The sequence below is a fragment of the Mustelus asterias genome, chromosome 6 (genome assembly GCF_964213995.1).
Source record: "Mustelus asterias chromosome 6, sMusAst1.hap1.1, whole genome shotgun sequence".
Taxonomy (NCBI): Eukaryota; Metazoa; Chordata; class Chondrichthyes; order Carcharhiniformes; family Triakidae; genus Mustelus; species Mustelus asterias.
The window spans coordinates 65126699-65152682 of record NC_135806.1 but is presented as its reverse complement, the minus strand read 5'-3'; the positions used below and the strand labels follow the sequence as shown (position 1 = coordinate 65152682).

General features: G+C 42.0%; 1 protein-coding gene across 1 annotated transcript in view; it reads left to right on the top strand.

Annotated features, from left to right (window-relative positions):
- ntrk2a (neurotrophic tyrosine kinase, receptor, type 2a) overlaps positions 1-25984 on the top strand; it is a 195497-nt gene that overhangs the window by 54025 nt on the left and 115488 nt on the right. The window contains exons 10-11 of the mRNA XM_078214460.1: positions 1955-2058; positions 7675-7774. Of these exons, the coding sequence (XP_078070586.1) occupies positions 1955-2058; positions 7675-7774 (204 nt within the window). The remainder of the gene's footprint in view (positions 1-1954; positions 2059-7674; positions 7775-25984) is intronic.

The window sequence follows — 25984 nt, the reverse complement described above, 5'->3', positions numbered from 1 at the left end:
CAATGATTCATTTTACTAAACTCTAGAGAACGTAGGATCTATTCAATCTCTCCTCATAAATTAGCCCTCTTATTCTAGGAATCAATGATGTGGAAATGCTGGCGTTGGACTGGGGTGGGCACAGTAAGAAGTCTCACAACACCAGGTTAAAGTCCAACAGGTTTATTGGGTAACATGAGCTTTTGGAGCGCTGCTCCTTTATCAGGTGAGCCCTGATGAAGGAGCAGCGTTCCGAAAGCTCGTGCTACCCAATAAACCTGTTGGACTTTAATCTGGTGTTGCGTCCAGGAATCAATTCAGTACATCTTTATTACACCCTATTAAGACAAACATAGCAATGGAGTCCAAAATGTATATGGTAAATTGAGTCATTCAGAGTAAGCGTGACACTTGTCGGTGGTGGGATCTTCTGGCCTTGTCTCTGTCAATGGGATTTCTGGCCGGTGTCTTTTCACTCTGACTGAAAGCTGCAGCCTGTTCTTTTCATTGTTAAAGGGCTGGGGATTTAAATAACTTCAGATGATGACACTTAAACAGATCTTATCCACCTGTCGAGCGTGTTTGTGACTCCGACATAAATTAGTGATTGCGGGTTAAGACTCTTGGAACAGCAAAAGTTGTGTCTTTTTGAACTCAGCATTAATCTCAAATGGTGCTTCTGAGTTTGGGTTTCCCGCCTGTGTGATTCATGCCATGCCCCACCCACTTCCCGCTGCTGTCAGGGAGTAGGGTAAGACTTCCACATCCATTTTGAAAGGCCTCCAGAGTTGGTACAATTTTATGAAAATCTGGCCCTATGTAAGGAAGGAATTGTAAATTATAATGAATCTATTCAGGAAATGTTTTGTATTCCATTGACGTGTGCTGGAATTTTACCGCCTCCTCCACCCGAGGCTTGTAAGATCCCGCCCGAGACCAATGGGGAATGACGTTCTGCGAGCCTCGCCCACCCCAATTCCGGGGCAGGCGTGCCGGTGAAATTCCGGTCGTGATGTCTGATCTCATTGCTGACGTGATGGGCTATTTTGCTGTCAGACTTTGTTCAAGTTCCCTGATCTATTTATCTCAGTTTTATATTTCTGACAACATAGAATATAATTAAAGGAATGAAAACTTTACAGGGATCTTATTAAATGTAATTTAATGCATTTAAGGGGAAACTAGATAAGTAACTGATGGAGAAAGCAATAGAAGGATAGACTGATGGAGTTAGATGAAACAGGGTGGCAGGCGTCTTCTTTGGAACATAAATGCCAGCATGAACCATTGGGACTGAATGGCCTTCTTCTGTGCTGTAAATTCTATAAAGTTCCATATAATTAAATTTATGCCGGGATTCTCCGGCCTCCCCATGGCGGTTTACTTGGCGACGGGACGCAGTGCGCTGTTGGCCGGCGGCAGAGATCTTCTGATCCCATTCAATCCCACTACTGTCAATGGGATTTCCCATTGATTCCACCTCATGCTGCCAGGAAAGGCGTAATGGAGTTGTCAGTGAGATCTGAAGATCCCACCAGTGTGAAGAGTCGGAAGTTAGCACCCATTGAATTTATTTAGAAAATAATGTGATTTTGTTAAGTACTTTTACAGGAAGGATTGTTTTAAATAAAGCTTCTTGATACCTCTATTGTCACTCGTGGCCAAATGATGGGCTATGGATTAACGGGGCAGTACGGAGTAGTGATAGTGGTAGACTTAGTAATGTGCAGTGGAAGGGGTGCTCAGAGCTAATGGGAAGGATTGATGAGGCTGAAATGGATCCAGAGAATATAGAAAGACCTCATGGAGATATTGTAAGGAAACCATTAAAGCCGGTTGACATTGGATAATAATTTGTACTCCAGGGAAAATTTTATAATGTTCTTATAAGCATACTAAGACCTTAGCAGACTTTGTCAGTTGGCCAAAGCAGGTAATAAAACATTGAAATGTTTGATATGTCTCTCACTTCCAGGTGCATATGACCAGATTGTGGATATCTTCGGTGCGACCTCTGACAATTCAACTGCAATTGGCCCACCTAATGTCACTGAAAAGACAATGGAAGATGGCATTGCTGTAAGTAACATTGGAGAAGATTAGTGCCTGATAGATCAGATTGCCTGTTACAAGTGGGTAGAGAACCAGGCTTGTATTTCTACATCATCTTTCATAACCTCAGGATGCTGCAAAATTCAATACAGTCAGCGAATCACTTTTGATATGTGTTGACTGTTGGAATGTAAGAAACGCGGTGGCCAAGTTTCAAATAGCAAGGTACCGTAAACAGTGATGTTGGTTGAGGCCTAACCATTGACTAGTACAGAGGGAACAATTCCCCTGTTCTTCGTTAAAATATAGCCATGGGATTTTTACACCATCCGGGGAGGTGAAATGGAGCCTCATTTTAATGTTGCATCCAGAAGAAATCATACAGCCACAGTACAGCCACGGTACAGCCACGGTACAGCCACAGTACAGCCACGGTACAGCCACGGTACAGCCACGGTACAGCCACTGTACAGCCACGGTACAGCCACTGTACAGCCACGGTACAGCCACGGTACAGCCACGGTACAGCCACAGTACAGCAATCACTCAGTACAGTCAGCTAATATTATATGCTCAACTCTCTGGAGTGGGACCACAACCTTCTGACCCAGAGGAGCAGGGTGCTTAGAGAAGATTAGATGGATGTCACTTAGGTGTTTGATAGAATAATAATTGAGATCATATTAAATGCTGGGATGGAAGGAGATAGACTATTATATCTTTCTGACCACTGTGATACCAAAGAATTCCTATAATAAAATGACAAGGCAGGCACGTGCCATGGTCAGTTGTCATTGGTGAAGTTGCACCATTGGTGTTGCACCCTGGCCACCAACCCTGAGACCGTCATGCAGCAGATCAATTACCTTCAGCTATATGGCTATACTCATTGGAATTTAGAAGAATGAGGGGAGATCTTTTAGAGATCTTATAGAAACATATAAGATTATGAAGGGAATAGATAAGACAGAAGCAGAGAAGTTGTTTCCACTGGCGGGTGAAACTAGAACTAGGGAGCATAGCCTCAAAATAAGGGGAAGCAGATTTAGGACTGAGTTGAGGAGGAACTTCTTCACACAAAGTGTTGTGAATCTGTGGAATTCCCTGCCCAGTGAAGCAGTTGAGGCTACCTCATTGAATGTTTTTAAGGCAAGGATAGATGAATTTTTGAACAGTAAAGGAATTAAGGGTTATCGTGAGCAGGCGGGTAAATGGAGCTGAGTCCACAAAAAGATCAGCCATGATCTTATTGAATGGTGGAGCAGGCTCGAGGGGCCAGATGGCCTACTCCTGCTCCTAGTTCTTATGTTATGTTCAGGATTTATAGAGTCATTGAGGTTTACAGCATGGAAACAGGCCCTTCAGCCCAACTTGTCCATGCTGCCCTTTTTTTAACCACTAAGTTAGTCCCAATTACCCACATTCCCTCTAAACCCATCTTACCCATGTAACTGTCTAAATGCTTTTTAAAAGACAAAATTGTACCCGCCTGTATTACTACCTCAGGCAGCTTGTTCCAGACACTCACTATTTAAAAAATATTCATTGATTTTTTAAAAAATTGATGTCAAAGAGAGTTCCAAGTTTTAGCATGTTCATTAATCTAAAATTAAAGATGCAAATAATATTTAATTGCAATTTCCTCAGCCTGGGGGATATCTTGTTAATATTCCCAATGGATACATTTTGCAATATGTCATTGTAATTGTTTCATTTAATATTTTTACACCTTTGCAACTTCACGGCACCAATCAACTCCATCATGTTGATTCTTAAGGCACAGTTGTAAATAACCCAACATGGAACTACTTTTTTTGGAGTAAAAGACAGCAAGGAGAAATTGTCTTGGATTGCATTGCAAAGCCGTACACATAATGAGCAGTAATAAAGTTAAAATGTATTTTTGAAAAATTGATACATCGTTTTATTTTCCCTTTGCAACATCAACATAAGAAGCACATGGGTACTTACATCCAGTGTCAAATGGAAAGCTTAGGAATCACGCTGAGATTCCCAGCTGAGCAGCTGCTGATGCTGACTGTGCTATCTGTGGGAGCTATCAAGTGGAGATGCTTCTCCACAGAATGGAAGGGGGTATTGATGAGTTAGTGCTTGTGCAATCCCTAAGCAGCCAGATACAGAGCAGCACTGGTAAAGCAGTTCAGCTGCCGATTAATGCTCAGGGATGTAGAACTGGTAAAAAGGGAGAAAAATGCAAAGGGATAAGGAAAAGCATCTCAGATGGCTTCAGCAGCTTGGCTAACACCCACTAGATATCAGGAATTAAGTTCAACACCGTTCCTGAAACGTAAATTCTGTTTGCCAGATAACCACAGTACGTTTTTGAGGATCTGCAGCCTGTGATCACCAAGAGCACCTTTGTTATTTTAATACTCACAATGTGAAGTCATGATTTGCACCTTTATTCTAAATTTCTTGTCCATTTGGGCTTACGGAGATTTAGGACATTATGTAGCTGCAAGGCCTTACAAAGCAGAGCTGGATGAATGCGTGGTCAGTGATGCACCATCAATCGAGCAAAGATTAGTTCGTATGCAAGAACAAATAGGCTTTTATTAGCAAAAGACTTGGAGCACACCCATGCCGATGAACTGGTTATAGACTGAGGCAGGGGGGTGGGGAGCAGTTGCCTTTATACCTGGACCGGGGGGGGAGGAGTCTCGGGTAGGGCCGGCAGGGATGTGTCCAGGCATGTCACATATACAGGTAATAAGCTAACAGTGGTTTACCACAGTCAGGATAGGGTTTAGGATTAGAGAGGGGTAAACATAGACCAAAATAAAATGGTTACTTCATGAAACACAATGGATAAATCATTGAACAATGGTTCCCCCCTTTGAGGGGGAGAGCTGACTGGTGGTGATTTGACCTGAAGATCACCACACCTCAGGTGAGGGGCAAGGTTGAGAAGGCAGGCCTTCATGAATAATTTCAGTCAGTACAGGAATTGAACCCACACTGTTCACATTGCTCTGCATTACAGAGAAGCTGTTCAACCAACTGAGATAAATCCAAATACAAATGGAACCCCTGTTTTAAACTCCCAGTGAGTTTTGGGCGATTGAATGGTGAGGGAAAATGGAAAGTCACCTGTTGCCTCAGGATTCAGGCCTGAGCTATTTAACACCAAGATTCCAAGGTCTGTGAAATTGGGCAGCCATAAGCTGCCCATCTGCACTCAGGGAAGCTGGTGCTGGGAGGTCCTTACAGTATGTGAGGGGGCAGAGGCACACTGGCTATCTGGAATAGGAGATCTAAACATTTCTTGTCGGACCTGGAAGGGGGCTTTTGACGGCATGGCAAAGGAAAGCATAAAACCTAGCTTTTAGGCCCTCTTCACCTGCCTGTCAAGCCCAAACACTCTTTCATCTGACAGGAAAGCCAAAGCAGCCCCACCGCTAAAGCCTGAGTTAAAATTGCACGAGGAATTCCATAACATGAACAGACCCTGATCTCCATATTTACAAGCACTGCACTGGCTTTGGCTGGGTCGCGTAACATCGGTCCAGTAAGCTGTATAGAAATAGCAGAAAATGCTGGAAAATCTCAGCAGGTCTGACAGCATCTGTGCAGAGAGATAGAGCTCTCTTGAAGGGTCATCCAGACTCGAAACGTTGGCTCTATTCTCTCTCCACAAAATCTGTCAGAGTTGCTGAGATTTTCCAGCATTTTTTGTTTTAGTTTCAGATTCCAGCATCCACAGTAATTTGCTTTTATATTTGCATTAAAATTGCAATTGTTGGGATTTGGGTGGCTTGATGGGGGGTAAGTCATCTCTGATTTTCACCAGGCGTATGGTGAAAATGACCTGATCTGCATGTTTGCTGCTTGTGTACAGAGACATCAGAAAATCTGTTTAAAAGAAATAAATATTTGCTATGAAGGTTCTGATGGGTAAACATTTTGAATTCAGTAACTGAATGGAGTAATAAACCTATGATAATGACATTACTGCCAACTTATAGCAAACATCTGAGCACTAATCTTCATTAGCTGATAAAGAGTAGTGACAATGTACTTCATTATATATAAAGTAAGTCAATGCTGCCAGTCGTAAAATGTTTATATCCACATTAACTTCGGAAATAAAAGTGCGGCTCATTGCATAATGTTGACTTATGTGTGAGTCATTCATGTTGCACTGTCACCACATTCTGATTGCTTCAATTCCTCTCGTGATCTCAGAGCAGCAATGTGTATTCAGAACTTAATGTGTGAATAACTGAGAGTCTGCAGCGATACTCTGCGAGTGTTTAACAGGCCTGTGTAAGTGTGTTTGAAGGCTTGGGAGTTAACAAAGTGGGCTGGTTTCAATGACTCCTCTCTGCCTCTGGCTGCTTTCCCAAGGGGTGAGCTGAGTCTGATTGCAGCGGGAAGCCATTTACAGTCATTCGTGAAGTAACAAATGGTAATTTTCCCCCCAAAATATCATTGTTACAGTGGCTTTTTCTTGCAGCCATTTTGCTCCCCCTTCCTCTGAGGCTTTCACCTCAGTAGCAGACTAACAGTCCAGCTGCTGTGATAGCCGCGCACACACTCATTGGCCCTCCCTCCCTCTCAAACTTTTCATCATCCCTTATTGGACAGTGAACCAAAAGGCAGCTGGTTGTCTTCCAGACAGTTGATCCAGATGTGCTTCTTTGACAGACATTTACAGACCCACTAATTGTCCCAATGGCCAGAAATTAGCTGGAAAACTAATACTCCTAAAAAATGACAGGTGTCGTAATGGCGAGAATAATGGAGTGATAATGGAGTGATCTGCACTGGTCTCTCAGGCCCCTCCACACCGCAATCCTCCTACACTCAGTAACCTTTCTGGAGAGTCAGGAGTTCTGCGCCAGTACTTGCGGGGCTTGGGGGGGGGGGGGGGGGGGGGGGAGGTGGGGGAGGGGTGTGTTTGTGGCCTAAACATGCCGGTAAGCACGGCATCAGAGCCCTCATGCCCCGTTTCGCAAGGTGGCCATGATCTCACAGTACAATAGGAGAACTCCTCCCTCCCCCACGGACATTAGGAACATCGCCCTCATCGGTGGCATGTTCCCTCACCCCCTCCCCAACAGAGGTCGCTGGCCATTGGGCCCTCCCAATGGATCCCCCTGCCTGACCCCCCACATGCCCTTCCATCATGACCCCCGAAATGCCTCTCTCTCAAGACCCCTGACATGATCCACCCCAAATTACCCCTTGCGTAGCCCCCCCACATGATCACCCTGCATAGCCCCTGCATAGCGAGCAGATCAAGCACTCAGCAGGTACTGTTCTTAACAGCACCAAAAAGCCACCGTAGGACCACAATTCACATTGAATAATGAGACCTAATGCCAACCTAGCACAAAAACTAACTAGTCCCAGAGAAGGCCACAAACTGCGCTTTTCTTTCCTCTGTGGGGACCAGGAGCAGGAATGCTGATTTTAGGCCCTATGAATTTTTCCTGCCCCAGACAATCTCCACCTTTCCTGAACAAAAAATTTTCTAGTGAACAGAAATAACGCAAGATAAATTTACAGCACAGTTGGTACATTTATAGTCCCAAGAAAGAATAATTAAGGATGGTGTATATTCAGATTTTAAACAAAAACTGATCGGTGATTCCTAATATCAAGATTTTTTTTTCTCAGGTGTATGTTGTCGTTGGGGTTGCAGCACTGGCTTGCACTGGACTGGTACTAATGCTAATAATTCTCAGGTTTGGCAAACACTCCAAGTTTGGAATGAAAGGTAAGGAAAACAGAAGTTTGTTAAATTGATCTGTTGTAAATCAAACTTTATTCAAGCTGAGTGGAGTGGTATTAGTTCAACCTGCAGTTGACAACCATTAGATTAGGGTTTAATAACTTCATTCAGCTGATGGACTATCATCAAACCAATATACCTCTGAACAATGTATCACTCAAATATTCAAAATAACTCTTGATAGGTGTTTGAATTTCACGAACATTTTGCTAATTATGTTTGAGTTTGTCTGTGTTATTTAGTTCAAATGGAGCTGATAATATGTAAAATCCAGGTGGAGTTTTTTAGGCAGATGTCCCTTTCTATCACCCGCATCCCGCTTATTTGTAATTTAAATGATGGAATGAATGACTCACAATTGATAAGTTACTTTATGAGGATAATAGTCAACAAAACTCAGTTGCTTCTGTTTTACAACATCCATCACTTCTTGCCTAGCTTGGTAAGTGCAACAGAAAAAAGTAGTGCCTCTTGGGGAATCATTGTGGTTGGAAAGGTACTGGCTGGAGGAAGAGCATTCTGTGAGGGGAATATATCAATAAATGAAAGAAGAAAACTGGAGGGATCCCATTTATGGAGTAACAGTTCAATTTAGTAAGGACATTGTAATTTATCAAATGACTGGAAGATTATCTTAGAGTGTGAGATCCTTACGTAACAGAATCAAGAGCCGAAATTTTCCAGCCATTCCTGCTGGTTGAATCTTCTGGTCCCGCCAATGGCCATCCCCTACCATGGGTTCTCCAGCAGTGGAGGCTGCAAACAATAGGAAAACCTGTTGATAGTGGTGGGACTGGAAACCTCTGCCACTGGCAAATGGCAGGCCACCTTCGCCACCACAAAACACACCATGGAGGGGCTGGAAAATCCCACCCAACATGTTTGCTATCCAGTGTCAGATAATGTGGATGATTTTTGTTTTGATTGCCCAGTACTATCTTCTGAGAGAGACAAATATTCAATGCTAAGGGCCCCCAGAAACAATATAATGTAAAATAACATATTTATAATGTGCCACACTTGAAGTGAGATATCCCTTCTTATGAAGAGACAAATAAAAGGAGTCTTGTTAGACTTCTGAGCAAGCAAAGACTAGTTCAGTTGACGTATACAACAGAATTCTTTAGGAAAGTTCTTATTATGCCTACATGAGATTGGCATCATTTTATGTTTTTGATGCTGTCCTGCAACAACCCTATATGTATATACAAACATAACAATGACACAGAGGTTGAATGGAATCATTTTGAATCTACATAGTATTGCATTTCTGTGGTAACTTTTAAAATACGCATTTAGGGCTGGATTTTTGCAGAGTCAAGCTGACTCTGGAGGCCTTCAAGAATGGTAGGCAAGAGCCAGATGCAGAACCCCCATTTTGGAAGATATAATTTTTGCCATTGGAGGAAAGGATAGGAGCTGAATCACACAAACTCAGCAGAGCCATGTGAAAATAATGCTAGGCACAAACAGACTGAAATTTTGCTGTTCCAAAGACCTTAACCTGCAGAGTGGGAGTCAGGAATTGACGGACCACGCACAAATGCTCTTGAAAGGCAGATAAGGTCCGTTAATGTGTCATGATCTCAAGTTATTTAAACCCCCAGTCTTTAAAGAAGAAAAATAAACAGCTGTGGCTGTTAGTTAAAGAAAAATCATCAACTCGCTACTGGAATGGATTGATTGACAGGCCATCTGAGATAGCTTAGAAAAGAAATTACCATTGGAACTTGCAGGTTCAACCCCCTTCATTGATGGCATTTCCCAAGGTCTGTCATTACAGCTGAGCCTATTATGAGTTTCAAAAGCTCTTAAAATACTTATCTCAGTTGGGGGACTGAGTTCACATTTTTATAGTCTTAAGAGGTTATTAGCTGTCTTTGATGAGATTATTGAATACGAGATTTAACTTTTGAATGAGTTTCAGTACCAACTTTGTATGAATGAAAGTTCTTTTTTATGTTAGAAGATTAAATTTTATTCAGTTCTACATAGCTCCCAGGATCTGCCCACAGTGAATTCTGGGAGATTGGCTGTGGAGGTGGCTTAGGGATTATGAGGTGGCTATGGAGGTAGCAAGGGAGTAAAAGGTGGCATGGGAGCTCAGACAACTATTACAATAACAGAACACCTGCACTCCATAGAAAACATTGTTTGCTTGAAATCCCAGACTGTCTAATTTCACAATGTTTGTCAACATAAGTCAGTTGGTTTCAAGTGCTTGTGGTTTGTAGATTTTAAACTTCAAAGGGCCTGGATGATAGACATTTTTTATTAGCTTGCCATCCAGACTTTTGTTTCAGAGGAGAAACTGATCAATGGTTTGCATCTTTTCACACCTTTTTTTTCACACATACCACTTTGCACTGTGGTGCGGTGTCCATTGGTTTCAGAAAGTTTATAGTGGGTCAATGGACATGGAAGTACCAGAAACTGGCAAAGGGAGCCTGAGGGGGTGGGGTGAAGGGAATAGGTTGGCATGGGGGCATTAAGGGAGGGGGATGCAGGTGGAAAGGCAAAACTTGTTATGGGAGCCTGAGGGGATGAGTGGAAGGGCAGAGCTTGGCATGGTGATCATTAGGAGACATAGGTGGTGGGTGGAGTTCATGAGATAGCATGCATGGGGAATGTTTGGAGGGTGAAACAGATATGCGGTATAAGGGCAGGAAACCTTTGTGCTGTTTTCACTGGGACGTTGACACTGAGTTGGAACTTTTAAACAGACTGCCTTGTCACCCAACAGGCCTTATGGCTGCCTTTGTACTTCTTCCCAAGTCAGCTGGTCTGACTCCAGCTCACACCAACCTCCCAGCAATGAATGGGGCAAGCCAGGAATTTTCCCCACATCCTAATCCCCACCCATCCACTTTGAGGATGAAAATCCAGGCCTAATTTGTCAATTTGTAAAATGTGTTTAAGAGATTAAGGTTAGAGTGATGGTTCTTTTCCATTCCACTTTCCCTCCTGTCAGCAGGGAAGCATTTGGTTTTCATTCAGTGCCTCCCCTCTTCTATTTGGCATCGATCAGAGCTCCACTTTTTTGAGAAATTCTAATGGCTGCTTGAAGCACTGTTCACAATGTTTCTACCAAGGATCTGTTCATTTATATTGTTGACATGAGAATATAAGGAAGTTAACGTTTCTTTCTCTTCCTTCTATCCTTATGAACCATTAAAAGAATAATTTAAAATCAATAAATTGTGAACAAAATATAATGTTACTTTTGAGTTAATTAGTAAGAGATAAAATTAGCATTATAGTACTGAGAAATAGATTCATTAGTAATACAGTTGTCTAATCAAGAGTCCGACAATGGCAATCTAATGATCTGAGAACCATCAGTTAAATGCTATAAAAATGAAAAGGCTCTACAGTTGACTTTTGGTAAGTCCTTGAAACTCCATGAACAGCAAAGATTTCTGCATTTAATTTTCCACTAGGACATGCTCCTTATGTACAAAAGGATCACTTGCATCTTTTAAAAACCACTAGAGAGTAGTTTGTGTAAGATATACTGTAGGTTGGACTATGTTACTACTATAAAAAGTAAGATCTATAAACATTAATTTGATCTAGTAGGAGATTGTACAGCTCTGGAAGTCAAGGCTGGCAAGCACAGATTATCTGTACTTTCTTCAGACCGACCATTGCTTTGTCCTTTTTTTCCATCATCGGACGTCAGCAGTGCTAAAAATAGGCCTCCAAAATGAGATTACCATAGAGCATAGAACTCTATTTTTAAATGTGTGCTCAGATATAACAATTGCTTCAGAAGTAAACCACAATTTTATTAGACTGAAGTTTTCTTTTCCATTGTGGCCATGTAACAAAGTATCTGCGTATTGATTTAAATTGAACTCCTGATGCATTCACCTTGAATGTGCAGATGACTTTAATGATTTGAATAATAAAAGCAATAGAATGAAACTTGATGTGTTAGGGCTGGGTCTAAATAAACAATTCAGCAAATACCTACTTATCCTCAAACATATAGCCTCAATTCATTGTTATTGGGTGAAAAGTGAGCGGGAACCTTCACTATGACCATTGATTACTGTTTAATTTTATAAACGTTTCTTATGCTCATCTCAGTCAAGGCGATCTATTTTGGGAAATGAGGTGCTTTGCATTCCAGGCAACAATTATTAGCATCAAGAACTTGGAGTTCAATGGATAGGAGATAACTGATATAGTCATTCACTGTCAGATTTGATTGGACCAGTTAACTGTATTACCTGGTCCTGCTACTGTCTGCCAAAACTGGTTATGATTTCAGCATTAGCCTGGAATGTAGCTACCAGCTTGATTTTCTCTGCTACAAATTGCCTTCTTAACTCCTGTGAAGTGTGAAGTGTTCATGGGCTTCTTTGCACTGAGAGATTATCATCTGATCAGCTTCCTCTGTAGCTTCCCTTCTTACCAATATCTCACTGAGCCAAACTTCCTGTAAAGATATCCCTGGCCCTAGATCTGAACTTGTATCTTTCTCTAGTGTCTCCCCTATCTCTCTTTATGCTTTCTCCAAGCTTATGTTGCCCATAAGGCCATCTCCTGCTCCCTCCACCCATTCCCACTAAACGACTGCCCACCCAATTTCCTTTCCTGGTTCCCATGTTAACTGATATTGTTAACAAGTTCTCGTTCTTCAGATGATGTATCTCTCTCCTTCAAATTCACTGTCATCAGCCCATTCTTGTCTGTCTTTGCAAACTCCTGTCCCCCCTCCGATCTCCCTTTACTCTCCAAAGTCTTTGACTATGCTATCACTTTCTAATTCTGTTTCTTAGAAATCCATGTTTAACCCCTCCACTCAGGTTTCTGCCCCAGCCACAGTACAGAAATAGCTCTTATCAAAATGATGAATGACACCCTATGTGATTGTGGCAAAGGTAAACTATCCCTCCTCATCATTATCAATCTGTCTGTAGCCTTTGACATGGTTGATCATACCCTCAATCTCCTTCAATATCTCATCACTAATAACCTGCTGGGTGGGACTGGGCTCACCTGTTTCCATTCTTATCTATCCAATCATGGCAAGAGAATCACTTGCAATGGCTGCTCTTCTCACTCCCACATAGCTACCCAAGGATTCCGCCAAGCATCTATCCTTAGCCTCTTCCTCATTCCCAGTTACATGCTGCTCCTCAGCAACATCATCTGAAAAACAGAGTCAGTTTCTACATACATGCTGATAACACACATCTCTTGACCCTTTCACTGCCCGTCTGATATCCAGTACTAGATAAGCCTAAATCTCCTCCAGCTAAAAGCAAATTACTGTGGATGCTGGAATCTGAAATCAAAAGAGAAAATGCTGGAAAATCTCAGCAGGTCTGGCAGCATCTGTAAGGAGAGAAAAGAGCTGACGTTTCGACCCTTTGACAAAGGGTCATCTGGACTCAAAGCATCAGCTCTTTTCTCTCCTTACAGATGCTGCCAGACCTGCTGAGATTTTCCAGCATTTTCTCTTTTGGCTCCTCCAGCTAAATATTGGGAAGACTGATACATTTATCTTCAATCTACATTATGAAGTCCATTCCCTAGCCACTGATGTCATCCTTCGCTCTGCCAAATGTCCGATGCTCACCTAGACTGTTTGCAACTTTGGTGTCATATTTGATATCAAGTTGACTTTCCAATCACTCAGGCTACGTATTTCCATCTCTGCAACATTGCCTGACTCCGTCCCTTTCTTACAACTTCTACTGCTGAAACACTCACCCAGATCTTGCTTACCTCTAAACTTGACTATTGCAACATACTCTTGGCTGCCTCCTGTAAACTTAAAGTTGTCCAAAACTCTGCTGCCCTAACTCACCAAATCCTGTTTGTTGTCTCCTGGTTGAGTAAAGCCTGGACATTAAAACTTTCATCTTGTTTTCAAATTTCTCCATGAGCTCATTCCTCTTTATCTCTGTAATCTCCTCCAGACCTACAACCTTCGAAAATAACTGCACTCCTCTCATTCTTATTTCTTGAACATCACCAGTTTTAATGTGTTTTGCTCATGGGTAGTACAACATTGTGATTATGTTACTGGACTAATAGTCCACAGACTTTGACTCGTGATCTTGAGACATGAGTTCAAATCCCACTATGGCAGTGACAGAATTCACATTTAACTAATTAAATAAATCTGGAATAAAAAGCTAGCATAAGTAATGGCGACCATGAAACTATCAGATTGTCATAAAAACCTGTCTGGTTCACAAGGGAAACAATTCTGCTGTCCTTACCCAGTCTGGCCAATATGTCATTACAGATGCATCGCAATGTGATTGACTCTTAACTGCTCCCTGAAATGGCCTAGCAAACTATTCAGTTGTGCTTAGATGGTGGCTCACCACTACCTTCTCAATGGCAGTTATGGATTGGTGATAAATGCTGTCTTTGCCAATAATGCCCACATCTTGTCAATTAATAAAATAAAAAGCTCCACCATTGGCAGCTGTGCCTTCAGCTGCCAATTGCCTGAGCCTTGGAATTTCCTCTCTACCTTTCTTCTTAAAGCTGCTCCTTGAAATCTACATGGTAGAATCAAACCTTTGCTCATCTGCTATAATATGTGGCTTGATGTCAAATTTTGTTTCATAAAGCTCCTTTGAAGTGTCTTGGGATGTTGCACTACATTAAAGACACAATATAAATGCAAGTCGCTGTTCTTCCATTAAATTCAGTTAAGTTGCAGAGCTTTGCTTTGTTTCCTATCTCTTCTGGTAAAATAGTCAAAAGAGTGAATGTATGCTTACAGCTAGGATTTCCCTTGATCACTTTCAGTGTGACTTTCAATATAACCATTCACATCCCCTATATTGGACAGGGATAATTAAACAAAAACAATCCTACCTAATATCTATTCTTATGAACATCGAACCCCTAATATAATGACTTCTAAATTGTAAGGTACCACTCTAAGGTATGACTTAGTGCTTAACTGGGAGTAGAGGATGAGTTTTATAGAGTCATAGAGGTTTACAGCATGGAAACAGGCCCTTCAGCCCAACCCGTCCACACCACCTCCTCTTTTCCAAAACCCCGAAGCTAATCCCAATTGCCCGCATTTGGCCCATATCCCTCCATACCCATCGTACCCATGTAACTATCTAAATGCATTTTAAAATACAAAATTGTACCCGCCTCTACTGCTACCTCTGGCAGCTTGTTCCAGACACTCACCACCCTCTGTGTGAAAAAATTGCCCCTCTGGACACTTTTGTATCTCTCCCCTCTCACCTTAAACCTATGCCCCCTAGTTTTAGACTCCCCTACCTTTGGGAAAAGATATTGACTATCCAGCTGATCTGTGCCCCTCATTATTTTATAGACCTCTATAAGATCACCCCTCAGCCTCCCATGCGGAAAGATTACAGAATTATTTATATAGTAAGAAACGAAATACAAAAGCTATGTTGAGTTTGTGTGAAAAGGCACACAAGAGGTACAAGCAGGGAAGGACGAGCATGAGAGGAAAAAACAAAAATGAGCACTAAGTCCGGAGTGTGCTATTTAACTCTTATTAAAGGACAAAATCCAGTGAGTGTACAGGAGCTGAATGCACTGTGTAGTGAAAAAAAGCTGCATGTGCCTTCATTAATGATTCAGTAACAGTGGTTTCAGTTTTCTCTCTGTTAAGGGGAGTGCCAGATAATCAATAAATCAGTTTCAAGGTCAGGAATGTGTTCTCCTATGTCTCTCTGACCACCTGCATCAAAAAGCAACACAACATGTTCAGGCTATGCATTTCTTCATTGATTAGAGAATTACCAGCTGGAAGACATTTTACTTAAGAAAAATGTTCTGTGTTGCGAATATGTACCAGTGTACTCTTTGCTAAGAAGTGCCATGCAGACGTTTATAACGTAATGTTTATTCCCATGTAGTTTTATCCGTCTTTATAATAAATTTTTTAATGAATATTGGGAGGTTGGTTTGCTCCTGATACTTGAGGTTTATTTGCCTTTGCCTTACACTGTAGAGAGCGGGAGTAATGCTGCTGCTGGCATTATTGGGCTTTTCCTTGTTCTTTTACCCAAATATATTGGCTGGGATTCTCCTAAATAAATTCGAAGTGCCGAATTTGCGTAATAACTGGAGTAAATCGCACTCTGTTTTTTCAGTGGGATTTTCAAAATGAATCTCCCAGTCTCTGTACCCGAGCATGAATCATGCTGAAAACCTGTGTGTGGGGCCTAATCCCTCCTTTGCTGGGAGGCGGGCAGCAAAGCTCTGAGCGGGTCACTGCGCATGCGCCAATCTGTCAGTGCGGAGATAGGCAAATGCGCAGTGGCCCCGCACTGCCGGTCTCCCGATCGCTGGTCAGCCCTACCACTCTGCAATGCTGCCCCTCCAATCCGCTTACCCCCCCCCCGATTGCTGTCCTCCTGGACGTCTCCGGGCAAGCCCCTCCCTCCACCACCTCACCCCCTTGGCAATCCCGATCTCCTGATTTCCCCTGCGCCTCCCCCCTCTCCTCCCCTGCCCCCCGACCAGAAGACCTGACCTACCTCCCCCGGCCAGCCCCGATGGCTGTCCACCCTCCCTCTGTCTACGATCCCAAATGCAGAGTCAGAGTAGGACCCCCACCTCCCATCCTGATGCCTGGTGGGCAGTGTCAAGGTGCCCTCTGGGCATTTCCACTTTGCCCCTTGGGCAGTACTAGGTGGCCTGGCTGGCACTGCCAGGCTGGCAATGCCCAGGGGCCACCACTCCTTACCTCCTGGGGGGGGCCTCAATGGCCTCTCTTAACTCCCGCGGGGTCGGGCCGCTAACAGGGAGCTGTTGTAAACCCTGTTGGAGTGAACCACTCCTGGCGGGGGTGGGGAGACACTAGCTGGCCCGGAGACTTCAGTCCCGGGCCCGCTAATGATATTAAAATTTGAATTTAAATATTGTAATCAGCTCCAACTGATTTCCAGCGCGGAGCTGACGACGCCGGAAATCCGGTGGCCAGAGACACGCAGAGGCTGCTAGAACAGCGCAGCGGGCTGGGAGAATCCCCCCCATTATTCTTTTCCATGGTATTTAATAGACCTGAAGGGGGAATCTCTTCAACAAGTTTCTTTCAAAAGTCAAAGAATAATCGATGCATTTCCCCCACCCCACACCCTGATGTCAATCAAATTCCAGTCGGCCTTTTGGCTAAGATCAAGTGTAGTATGAAGAGGATGCTGCACTTGGTTGAGATCATTGGGTCACATTTAAGCTTCATATGTTTCATATGAAGCAATTTTTAAAGGCGGCATCTCGGCCTTTTGGCTAAGATGCAAATTAGATCAAGCCTTGGAGGAGGAAACCTCCCCCTCCTCCAATCAGCTTGGCTCATGTAGATCAGGCCCAGGACAGGGTAATTGGGTCGCTTGCCCTGTCTTGCCAGCCTGGATCGGAAATGTCTCAACTTGTTGAGACTCTGAATTGGACTTGATTTGATTGAATTGGAATATTTAAAAAAAATTCCGGTTGGCACAAGCAAACCTCTTGATCTTGCAGTATTCCCACTCGATGTATAGAAAGAAGGTCTTGCTTTTCTATGAGACCTTTGAAACCCTCAGGACATCCTCAAGCTCTTTGTAGCCAATTAAATACTTGTGAAGTGTAATCACTGTAGGGCCGGAGGAGGAAACAAGGCAGCCAACTCCCACAAACAGAATCTGGCAGAACCTGCTTTTTCAAGTGATGGTGGTTGAAGGATAAAAGCATTGGCCGGGACATTGAGGAAAACTCCCCCATTTTTCTTTTAAATGGTTTCATGGAACCTTTCAGGTCCATCTGAGAAAGCAGACAAGGCCTTGGTTTAAAATCTCATCTAAAGGACAAGAGTTCTGATGGTGTGCTAATCCCTCAGTACTCCAGATAGTTAGCACAGATTTTGTACTGTATTCAAGGGAATGGTGCTTGAGCGCAGAACTTTCTGACTCAGAGTTGGGAATGCAGTGGTGGACTAAAAGCCATGTTGGCAATACTAATGTTCCAATCCATTTAATAGATTCTTCCCTAAGCATCGTGCAAATTCTATGTTGACAGTCAAATTATGGATAGGTTCCTGAAATTTTTAAATGTAAAAAAAATCAGTCTCCAAGAAATCAATCTGATTAACATTAATGTGTTTGATTTTGTTCCATCCATATCTGTTGACCTCTGGAGTTTTTTTATCGTTTAATCTTGAATTATGATATCACAAGTGGAAGTATGAGCTGAGCAATGTATTGTGACCAACATTGTGAGAACTGAAATGTCGTCAGTTGAGACACAATCATTAACCCAAAGAGACTTCAGCATGAAGTTGTCTTCTTCTTCTTATTCTTCTTATCCACTGAGTGGTGCACTAAAGCAGACTTTCATTTGTTTCCATAGCTAGTAATCTCTGGAGCAGGTCTGTTGCCAGGGGTTTATAGCTTGAGTATAGCTTGAGACATCAAACGTGGCTGACCAGGAGTCTCTCCCGCTCTTACCGCCAGCCATTGGTGAGTCTGCAAGGATTTACAGGTTGACCCACTGAACCCACTTGACCGCGCCCTGAATGCACCTTCCTCAGCCATCAAGTCCCGAGGTGGGACTCGAACACGGAGCTACTGGCTCAGAGGCAGAAATGCTACCTACTGCATGAAGTGCATATGCTAATTCAGTTTGGGAGGTTTTCCAACCAGGTAATCCCAATAATAAATCCAAATTCATCATTTCCACAAAAATATTTAGATATAGCAAAACAAAAAGAGAGTACGGTCAATCAAAATTCTTTGCAATGACTTGCCTCGTAAAAGTTAACATACAGAAAGGAATTTCAAATCTCAGCCTAGGAAACCTGCGCAGAGAGCAGTTAGCAGTTGCTGGCCAACTGACTGCCCGAAAAGGGCACAAACAGGCAGCTGCTATAGTTCCCTGTTATCTGAACATTGGGCAGCCTGGTGACCACCCACAGGAGCTCGGTTGTGGGGAAGGATTCAGATGGGTCACTTGGGTAGGAAGCAGGGTGCCCAGGGGCCACCTGGGCCTCCTGCTCCTCCTGAAACCACAAGGAAAGGTTTAAAGCTTAACTTATCGCATCTATTCTTTCGATCAGTTTTCTCTGAGCGGGAAAGGCACAGTTAGTGGTTAAAATGCAATCAGGGTCCTATGTACATCATTCCTATTAATTATAACTAGTCATTAAAATGGGCTGGCATCTCTCTGCAGCATTCAAAGTGGGCTGCCTGCACACGTGGAGAGGGAAACAGATGCTGCCAGACCTGTTGAGTATTTCCTACATTTTCTGTTTTGATATTGGATTTCCAGCTGCCATGATTTGTTTTTGTTGAGGAATACTGCTGGCTTCCACCCTTGGAATTAAAATTTCCCATCTAGTTTGTTTTTAATTCAGGTTTTAAATATATGTTCAAGGCCCATTTATATTATTAAACTACTAAAACCTTGGTACCAGGTCATGTATTAATCTGTAATGGCAGTAGGTAATCTTTGATTGGTGCTGGTTAAATAAACTTATTACCTCCAGAAAGTGGGAACAATTTTGGATGAATAAGCACCTGGCGGGGGTCAGTGTGAATCTCGCTGGAGGAAAGGCCATCAAAAGGCATTTGATTTAACCCTTGGATTAACCAACCTCCATGCTGCTGTGAACAACAACTCAATTGAAGAGCATCTGAATCCCAGCAATAATGGACAGATGGCGATCATAACTTTAAATTGTACTTATTTTGAATATCTGGTTTTGCTAATCTATACCTTTTCATAAGATCAGCTATAAATATTAGTTCAGTGTTAGAGTGTGTGTTTCCTCTAATCAAGTTCAATTCTGGGTCAGATGTATGGTTTTAATGTGTCAACTTGTCTCAGATGGTAACACTCAAGGTGTTTGAACTTGAGTCTGTACCAAGATTGGGGTTTATAATCCAGGCTGAGATTGTAGGGGAGCATTGCATTGCCGGTGGGCAGTTGCTATACCAATGTTCAGGTTGCTATTAAAGATACCAAGGCATAATTCGAACAAAAGCACTGAACCTATTTGAAATTCTGGTTAACATCTCTTCCTCAACCAAGACCAGAACAGATTAAGTAACTATTAATTTCATTGCTCTTTGTGAGGTGTCGCTGACACTAAATGACCGTGCATGTGTCCACATAATCAATCCACCTCAAATGTATGCATTTGCATTACATGAAAATTATTTTATGATTCTTCAAAATTAAAAGGCAGAACATGCAAATAATAACAATATTTGTAATAATATTATAATATGGGAATAGATGACATATGTGCCTGTGCAACAAATATCCAGAGTAATGGAGTATAGCAATCACATTTCCTGTGCATGATCATGGTCGTAAAGTACATTTAATCAAATTGTACACATAAGCAGTTTATCCACTAGATGGAGCATTAATTAGGCAGCCGTTAGTGCTTCAGAGGATGCTTGTGTTTGTTTAATACTTGTTAGATTAAATCTGACATTGGGTGAATCCATGTTACCTGCTTTTCACTGATGGACGGACAAGTCAAGACCCACCAATTCTTTTATTTCTTCTAACATAAGCCATGTTAATTTTTTAATACAGGTTACAGTAAAATACTATATTAGTCACGTTGTCCCTAATAATTTTTTGTGGGGCTTCTCCTTTTAAACTAAATACAACTTGAACAATACTGCAGAGGCAAGCAATTCCCTCCCATAGAAAATTAGAGACAAGTTTCTATTAGAAAATTTGATTCCTTTAAGTCCTAAAATATTTTGTATTTTAAAAATTAGACCTCAGTTTGCCAAAAATATGACTGTCAAATTGCATGTGCAGAGTAAATCTGTGTAACTTTTTCTTGTGCTTGTTGAAATCAGCAGTTTCCGTTCGTGAATTTATGAGATTATCCTATTCAAGGGCTGAGAGTTTGTGAAAATGGATCATTCTGATCTATCTGCAATACTGGTGCAACCCCATCTAGTTCTGTATCATAAAACTGCTACAAAAGAAAAATTTATCTGCATCAATAAAAATCTTCGGTGGAATTTATACCCAGTCACACCTGGCGGGAACATTGCAACTAGGGGTTTAAGATGGCAGGGAGGGATTGCTCTGTATTTCTGACATGTCCTCACCCATACCATTTTATCTGACCTGAAGTTAGAAATAGGGATAATACAACGATTCCTCCCTGTCCCAGTCTCAATGTCCCCAGTGCCGCATCTACCTTGCTGGAGTTAGTTTCTGTAGATTCCAGGTGGTGGCTTGACAGAGTCCATCCTATCTCCAGCAACTCTCATCTCTCATCAATTATGTGCCATTTAATGGCCACTTAAGTGCCTCACCTCAACATCATCGTTATTTTTTCTGTGGCAGGGAAAGTCCATGCCAGGTGGGGAGCCTGACAGATTTAACTGAGTGAAGTGGTGTTGGGCAAATGCCTGGGGACCTCCTTTGGAGCCCTCTGTGCCGATTGGAGCCATCGCCATGCCCCACCAAGGTCATAGAGTCATAGAGGTTTACAGCATGGAAACAGGCCCTTCAGCACAACTTGTCCATGCCGCCCCATTTTTTTAAACCACTAAGCTACTCCCAATTGCCCACATTTGGCCCATATCCCTCTATATCCATCTTGCCCATGTAACTGTCGAAATGCTTTTTAAAAGACAAAATTGTACCCGCCTCTGCTACTACCTCTGGCAGCTTGTTCCAGACACTCACCACCCTCTGAGTGAAAAAATTGCCCCTCTGGACCCTTTTGTATCTCTCCCCTCTCATCTTAAACCTATGCCCTCTGGTTTTAGACTCCCGTACCTTTGGGAAAAGATGTTGACTATCTAGTTGATCCATCCCCCTTTAACCCTCCTCCCTGGCCTTACAAATCCGGCCCTCCATTCCGTCATCCCCCTCGCTGGGCCATTATTTCTCAATATCTTTTCCTTAATTGAAGAAAGTTTGTCAGAGGGTCAACATCAATAATGTGGGATGCAACCTTGATGATAAGTCGAGTCATATTAAGAGGTTGCCAGGAGATGACACCTAACATGGGTTTCGACTACCTGGAGATAATAGGAGGGAGGATGGCAGAGTGAGATAGAGAACTCCAATGTTTGAAGTCCTGGGATGGCAGAGTAGGAAACTGAGGAGGTTGAGAGGAAAGAAAACATGTAGCAAGGCACATTTGTAATTTCGAAGGTGCAAGACAGAAAAAGACAAAGGAGCGACAACCACAGTCAATCAATAAAGTACAAGAAGTCAAGATTGTAATGGAGATGGTTGTTCACGATAGAGTCTTAAATTTGAGATTTGTGCAAATCAAGAATGTAAATCCAGAGTCCAAAATGCCACAAACACTTACACGTAAGAGATTTTGAAAATTCAGTGTGACTCGCACAATGTTGCATCTATCAGCTCCAAAAGTCAAGAAACCTTGCAGGAATTTCCATCCATTGATATTAATAAATGGGAAAAGCTGTTTGGGAGGCCTAATCTCTGTGGTAGATTCCCATTGCTGCTGTTGGCACACAAAACTTTAAACTGGAAGCGTAATAATCTTCAGTATCAAAGGGCTTTCTGGAAGTTGGTGTTCCTAGCTGTTGCATGACAGTCTTAATCAAGGGCCTCTTCCAGAAAATGACTTGTGCTCTTAATGTCTTTGAAAGAGACATTGTCAAAAAGATATTCAGTTGATCTGCCTGTAATCGTGCACGAGCATTAGCAAAGAGTTTATCCATTGCTGTCACTGAATACTGGATAGTGGGTACTGCAAATCACAAAGCTGGAGTATGGAGTTTGCTTTTTTGAAGGTGTAGAGATAATTCAGCTAACAATGATTGAACCATTTTGCTTCAAAATTGTTTCATGTTTGTATTTATCATTTTCTATACAGACTTCTAGTAACTCAAGTTTAATCCAAATGAAACAATCAGCAAAACTGAAGTACACTGTCCCATTTAAATTCATTCATAAGTAGCTGATTTAGAAATCAGGGTGAACATGTGGGGCCCACCATGCTTTGCTTTAAGAATATTCCAGTGAAAAAGTATTGCAATTTTAGACACTGCTGTTGTTCTCCAAGGCAGTGCACATCTGTCCTGCCGTTCAGTATGCTCTGGAGTCCAGTCTTCCTGGTCTCGCAACATTGCAGAGACTTTCATGCTCAGCAGGGGAAGTTAGTGTGTGGCATTGGCAGCTGACTAAAGTAGAATGAATGGTCTGAGCATATTGCTTCAAATCCAGGATGTCTTAAGAGAAACAATGTAAATGATTTCTGCTAAAACAACCAAAATAAATGGCTAGGATTCTCTTCTCACAATTGTACCTTAAAGTTGACAAGATCTCTGCACAGAATATGGAAACTGAGGGATTCTGCTGTCTCACTGTTCTGATCACAAAGCAGGTGGTAGCAGGAATGAGGCACTTCCGAACTTCTAACAGATAGCCCTCATATCCATATCCGTTACCTTTGCTATCCCAGGCCAGGTAGCAGTGGGCCCTAGACAGACAGGTAATGACACTGGGTACCTACAAGTTAGCCAACCTTGTCATCTTCAGCTTAGCCTTAGCTACTTTCTCTTCTATGTCAGAAGGTTGTCAGAATGCAAAACTTTAAGTTGACCCTCCATTGTGCCACTCTGGCAGTGTTGAACTGTCAGAGAGTTCGGCAAGAATTCTCCAATCTCGTACACACTGCCACCACTTCCAGCGAGAATACAGAATTTGGCACTCAGCCAAAACTCCATTCACTGCAGAGGGACAGGAGAATCCCAGCCGCAGGCAAGGTTTGGAGAATTCCAGCCATCATTTTTCAGATAAGCATCATACTAAGGCCTCATCTAGCTTTTACATTTTGGGCTGTTGTGAAAGGTAATAAGGGCGGGATTTTCCAGCCTCACTCACCTCGGAACTGGAAAATCCCGCCGGAGGTCAACGGATCTTTGCATGGTCCACCCCACCCGCCCACTACGATTCTCATGGTGGGCAGGATGGGAAAATTCCCCCGTAAGTCTTTCTTTCTGTTCTATCCCTTTAAATGACCGGCCACCCCTAGTCCTACTGCAGCACCGCCGGGATTTCACAGCTGGAAAATAGCAAGTTCCCTGTTGATGGTACAAGTCTCCAATAGGTCAGTATGCAACATACTAGGCGCCAAGTTAAAGAGATCAAGATTCCAGGTTTAACCCATGGTCTATGTTAAATTAGCTGATCTCTGTCAAAACAGTGTTGGACAGGGCAATTGGCATCAAGGTTCTTTTCACTCATTACTATTCAGTGACTCCTGCAGGAAACTGTATATATTTGGAAGTTTATTAAGGACAAGATCAGGCTCAATTATGTTGACACCATAATTCAATAGGGTGGGCCAAAGCTCATGTCGAACATAAATACCATCATCAAAGAATTGGGCTGACTGGGCTTTCTCTGTGCTTAAAGTTAATGTCTGTTGACACTCTTGTGTTCAGGTTCCAACGTAAAGTCTGACCACTTGACTGAGGTACTAGTGGGTTATAACTTCCATAAAGCCAGCCTAACCTGAATCAGTGCCTTCAGGAAATGAGGGAAGAAAATTTGGGAAGAAATATTAGGAATCGGTGGGGTTGGAATGCATAACATATTTGTAAGAGTTGAACAGTTAGCCCATATTATTGTGTTAATCAATTATTATGAGTAAACTAAAGAATCATTAAAATGATTGGTGGTTTATTCAGCATTAAGTCTTGTTGCAGACATTTATTCAAAAAATGTTCATTCAAATTCTTTAAACATGTTTGGTTTTGAAAGGTGAAAAATGATTTACAAAATGGGCACTCAGTGAGGAAAGTAGGGATTCTGGTTTGCCATGGAGACTTTGGTTTTATTTAAAGCATTTGTTTGTTATAATTCTATGAGTTTGATTTGCCTTAAGTCCATTTCTGCAGCATTGAGCATTTTTCTGTGAGCACTCGAACCAGATTATAGAAATCCGGGTGCACCCAGTGCTGCAGAATTTATACAAAAAAGAAGTCCAGAAGCCCATATCTTTATCTCTCTGTTTATTCACAGAAAGAAATGCACATATCTTTGGAGGGAGGGCGTGGGGTGAATGGAAAATTAAACCTTTTCACTATCCAGTGAAAAGCTTTGCAGCCTATCTTCATTTTTCTTTTGTTAAATTTTATAGGAAGACAACGGCATATTGTGGAATGGTGAAACAAGTGGAGAAGGCTGTCATGCAGATTTGATTTTAAGGAAATGTACCAAAAGGGATACTGCCTCTTTAATTGCATGTCTAAAGTGAGCTCTAAGTGCTAAAACGAATTACACATTTGACTTCATTATTGTTGCTCCACTGCACTTCCTTTTGATGGGTCAACTCAATGCTACATGGCAAGGGTTATAATTAAAGTAATGGCCCATAAGGCTCGCTGGATATGTTCTTCTCATGATTCAGAGCAGAGTCTTGGATATAAAGTAACTTTCTAAATTTCATGTTGTTAGGTTTTAATTATTTTGTTTTTGTTTTGTTATTTTAATTGAAATGCTACCAATAAAACAATGGTACCTTTTTGTTTTGGTTGTATTTTATCATTTATTCTATTTTGTTTGGAGCTACTATTGATTCCATCTTCTGGAATATGATTATGACCTTATCATTTGAAATTCTTGTGTTCTTTTTGTTGCTGTATGTATTTGTTATTATGTATAAAAGATTGAATTGTTAGATTTAAAAAGAAAATGTAATTTTCAGACACAAAAAGTAATATAGAATAGACTCAGTACTGAAAAATTAACATTATCACTCCATACTCTTCATCATCAGAGGTTATTATAAACACAAAACTTCAAAAGCACCTAATTTATGATGTTAACACATGGGCCAGAATTCTCCAGTCTTGCATGCCCTGCCACCACTGCCAGAGAGAACGGAAAACTTGGCACTCAGCCAAATCTCCATTCATAGCAGCGAGACTGGAGAATCCCAGCCATATTTTTTTGTAGAATAGAAGAGGATAGGAGATTATCTGAAAAGAATCATTTAAACTCAGAATCCTATCTGCTTCCTAAGCGATTCCTCTGTTTGAATCTGAAACAGTAATTAATGTCACCAAGCTAAGCAATTTTGTTGTAGGTTTAGATGCTGCTATGGTTTTTGTAATGAAATTGTTAAACATGCTGTGCTCTTGACAAGAGGCTGTGCACTGATGATGTGATTTTCATTCCAAACAAGCATAACCTTCTGTACAAGATAAAATTCAAAGCCACATCCAG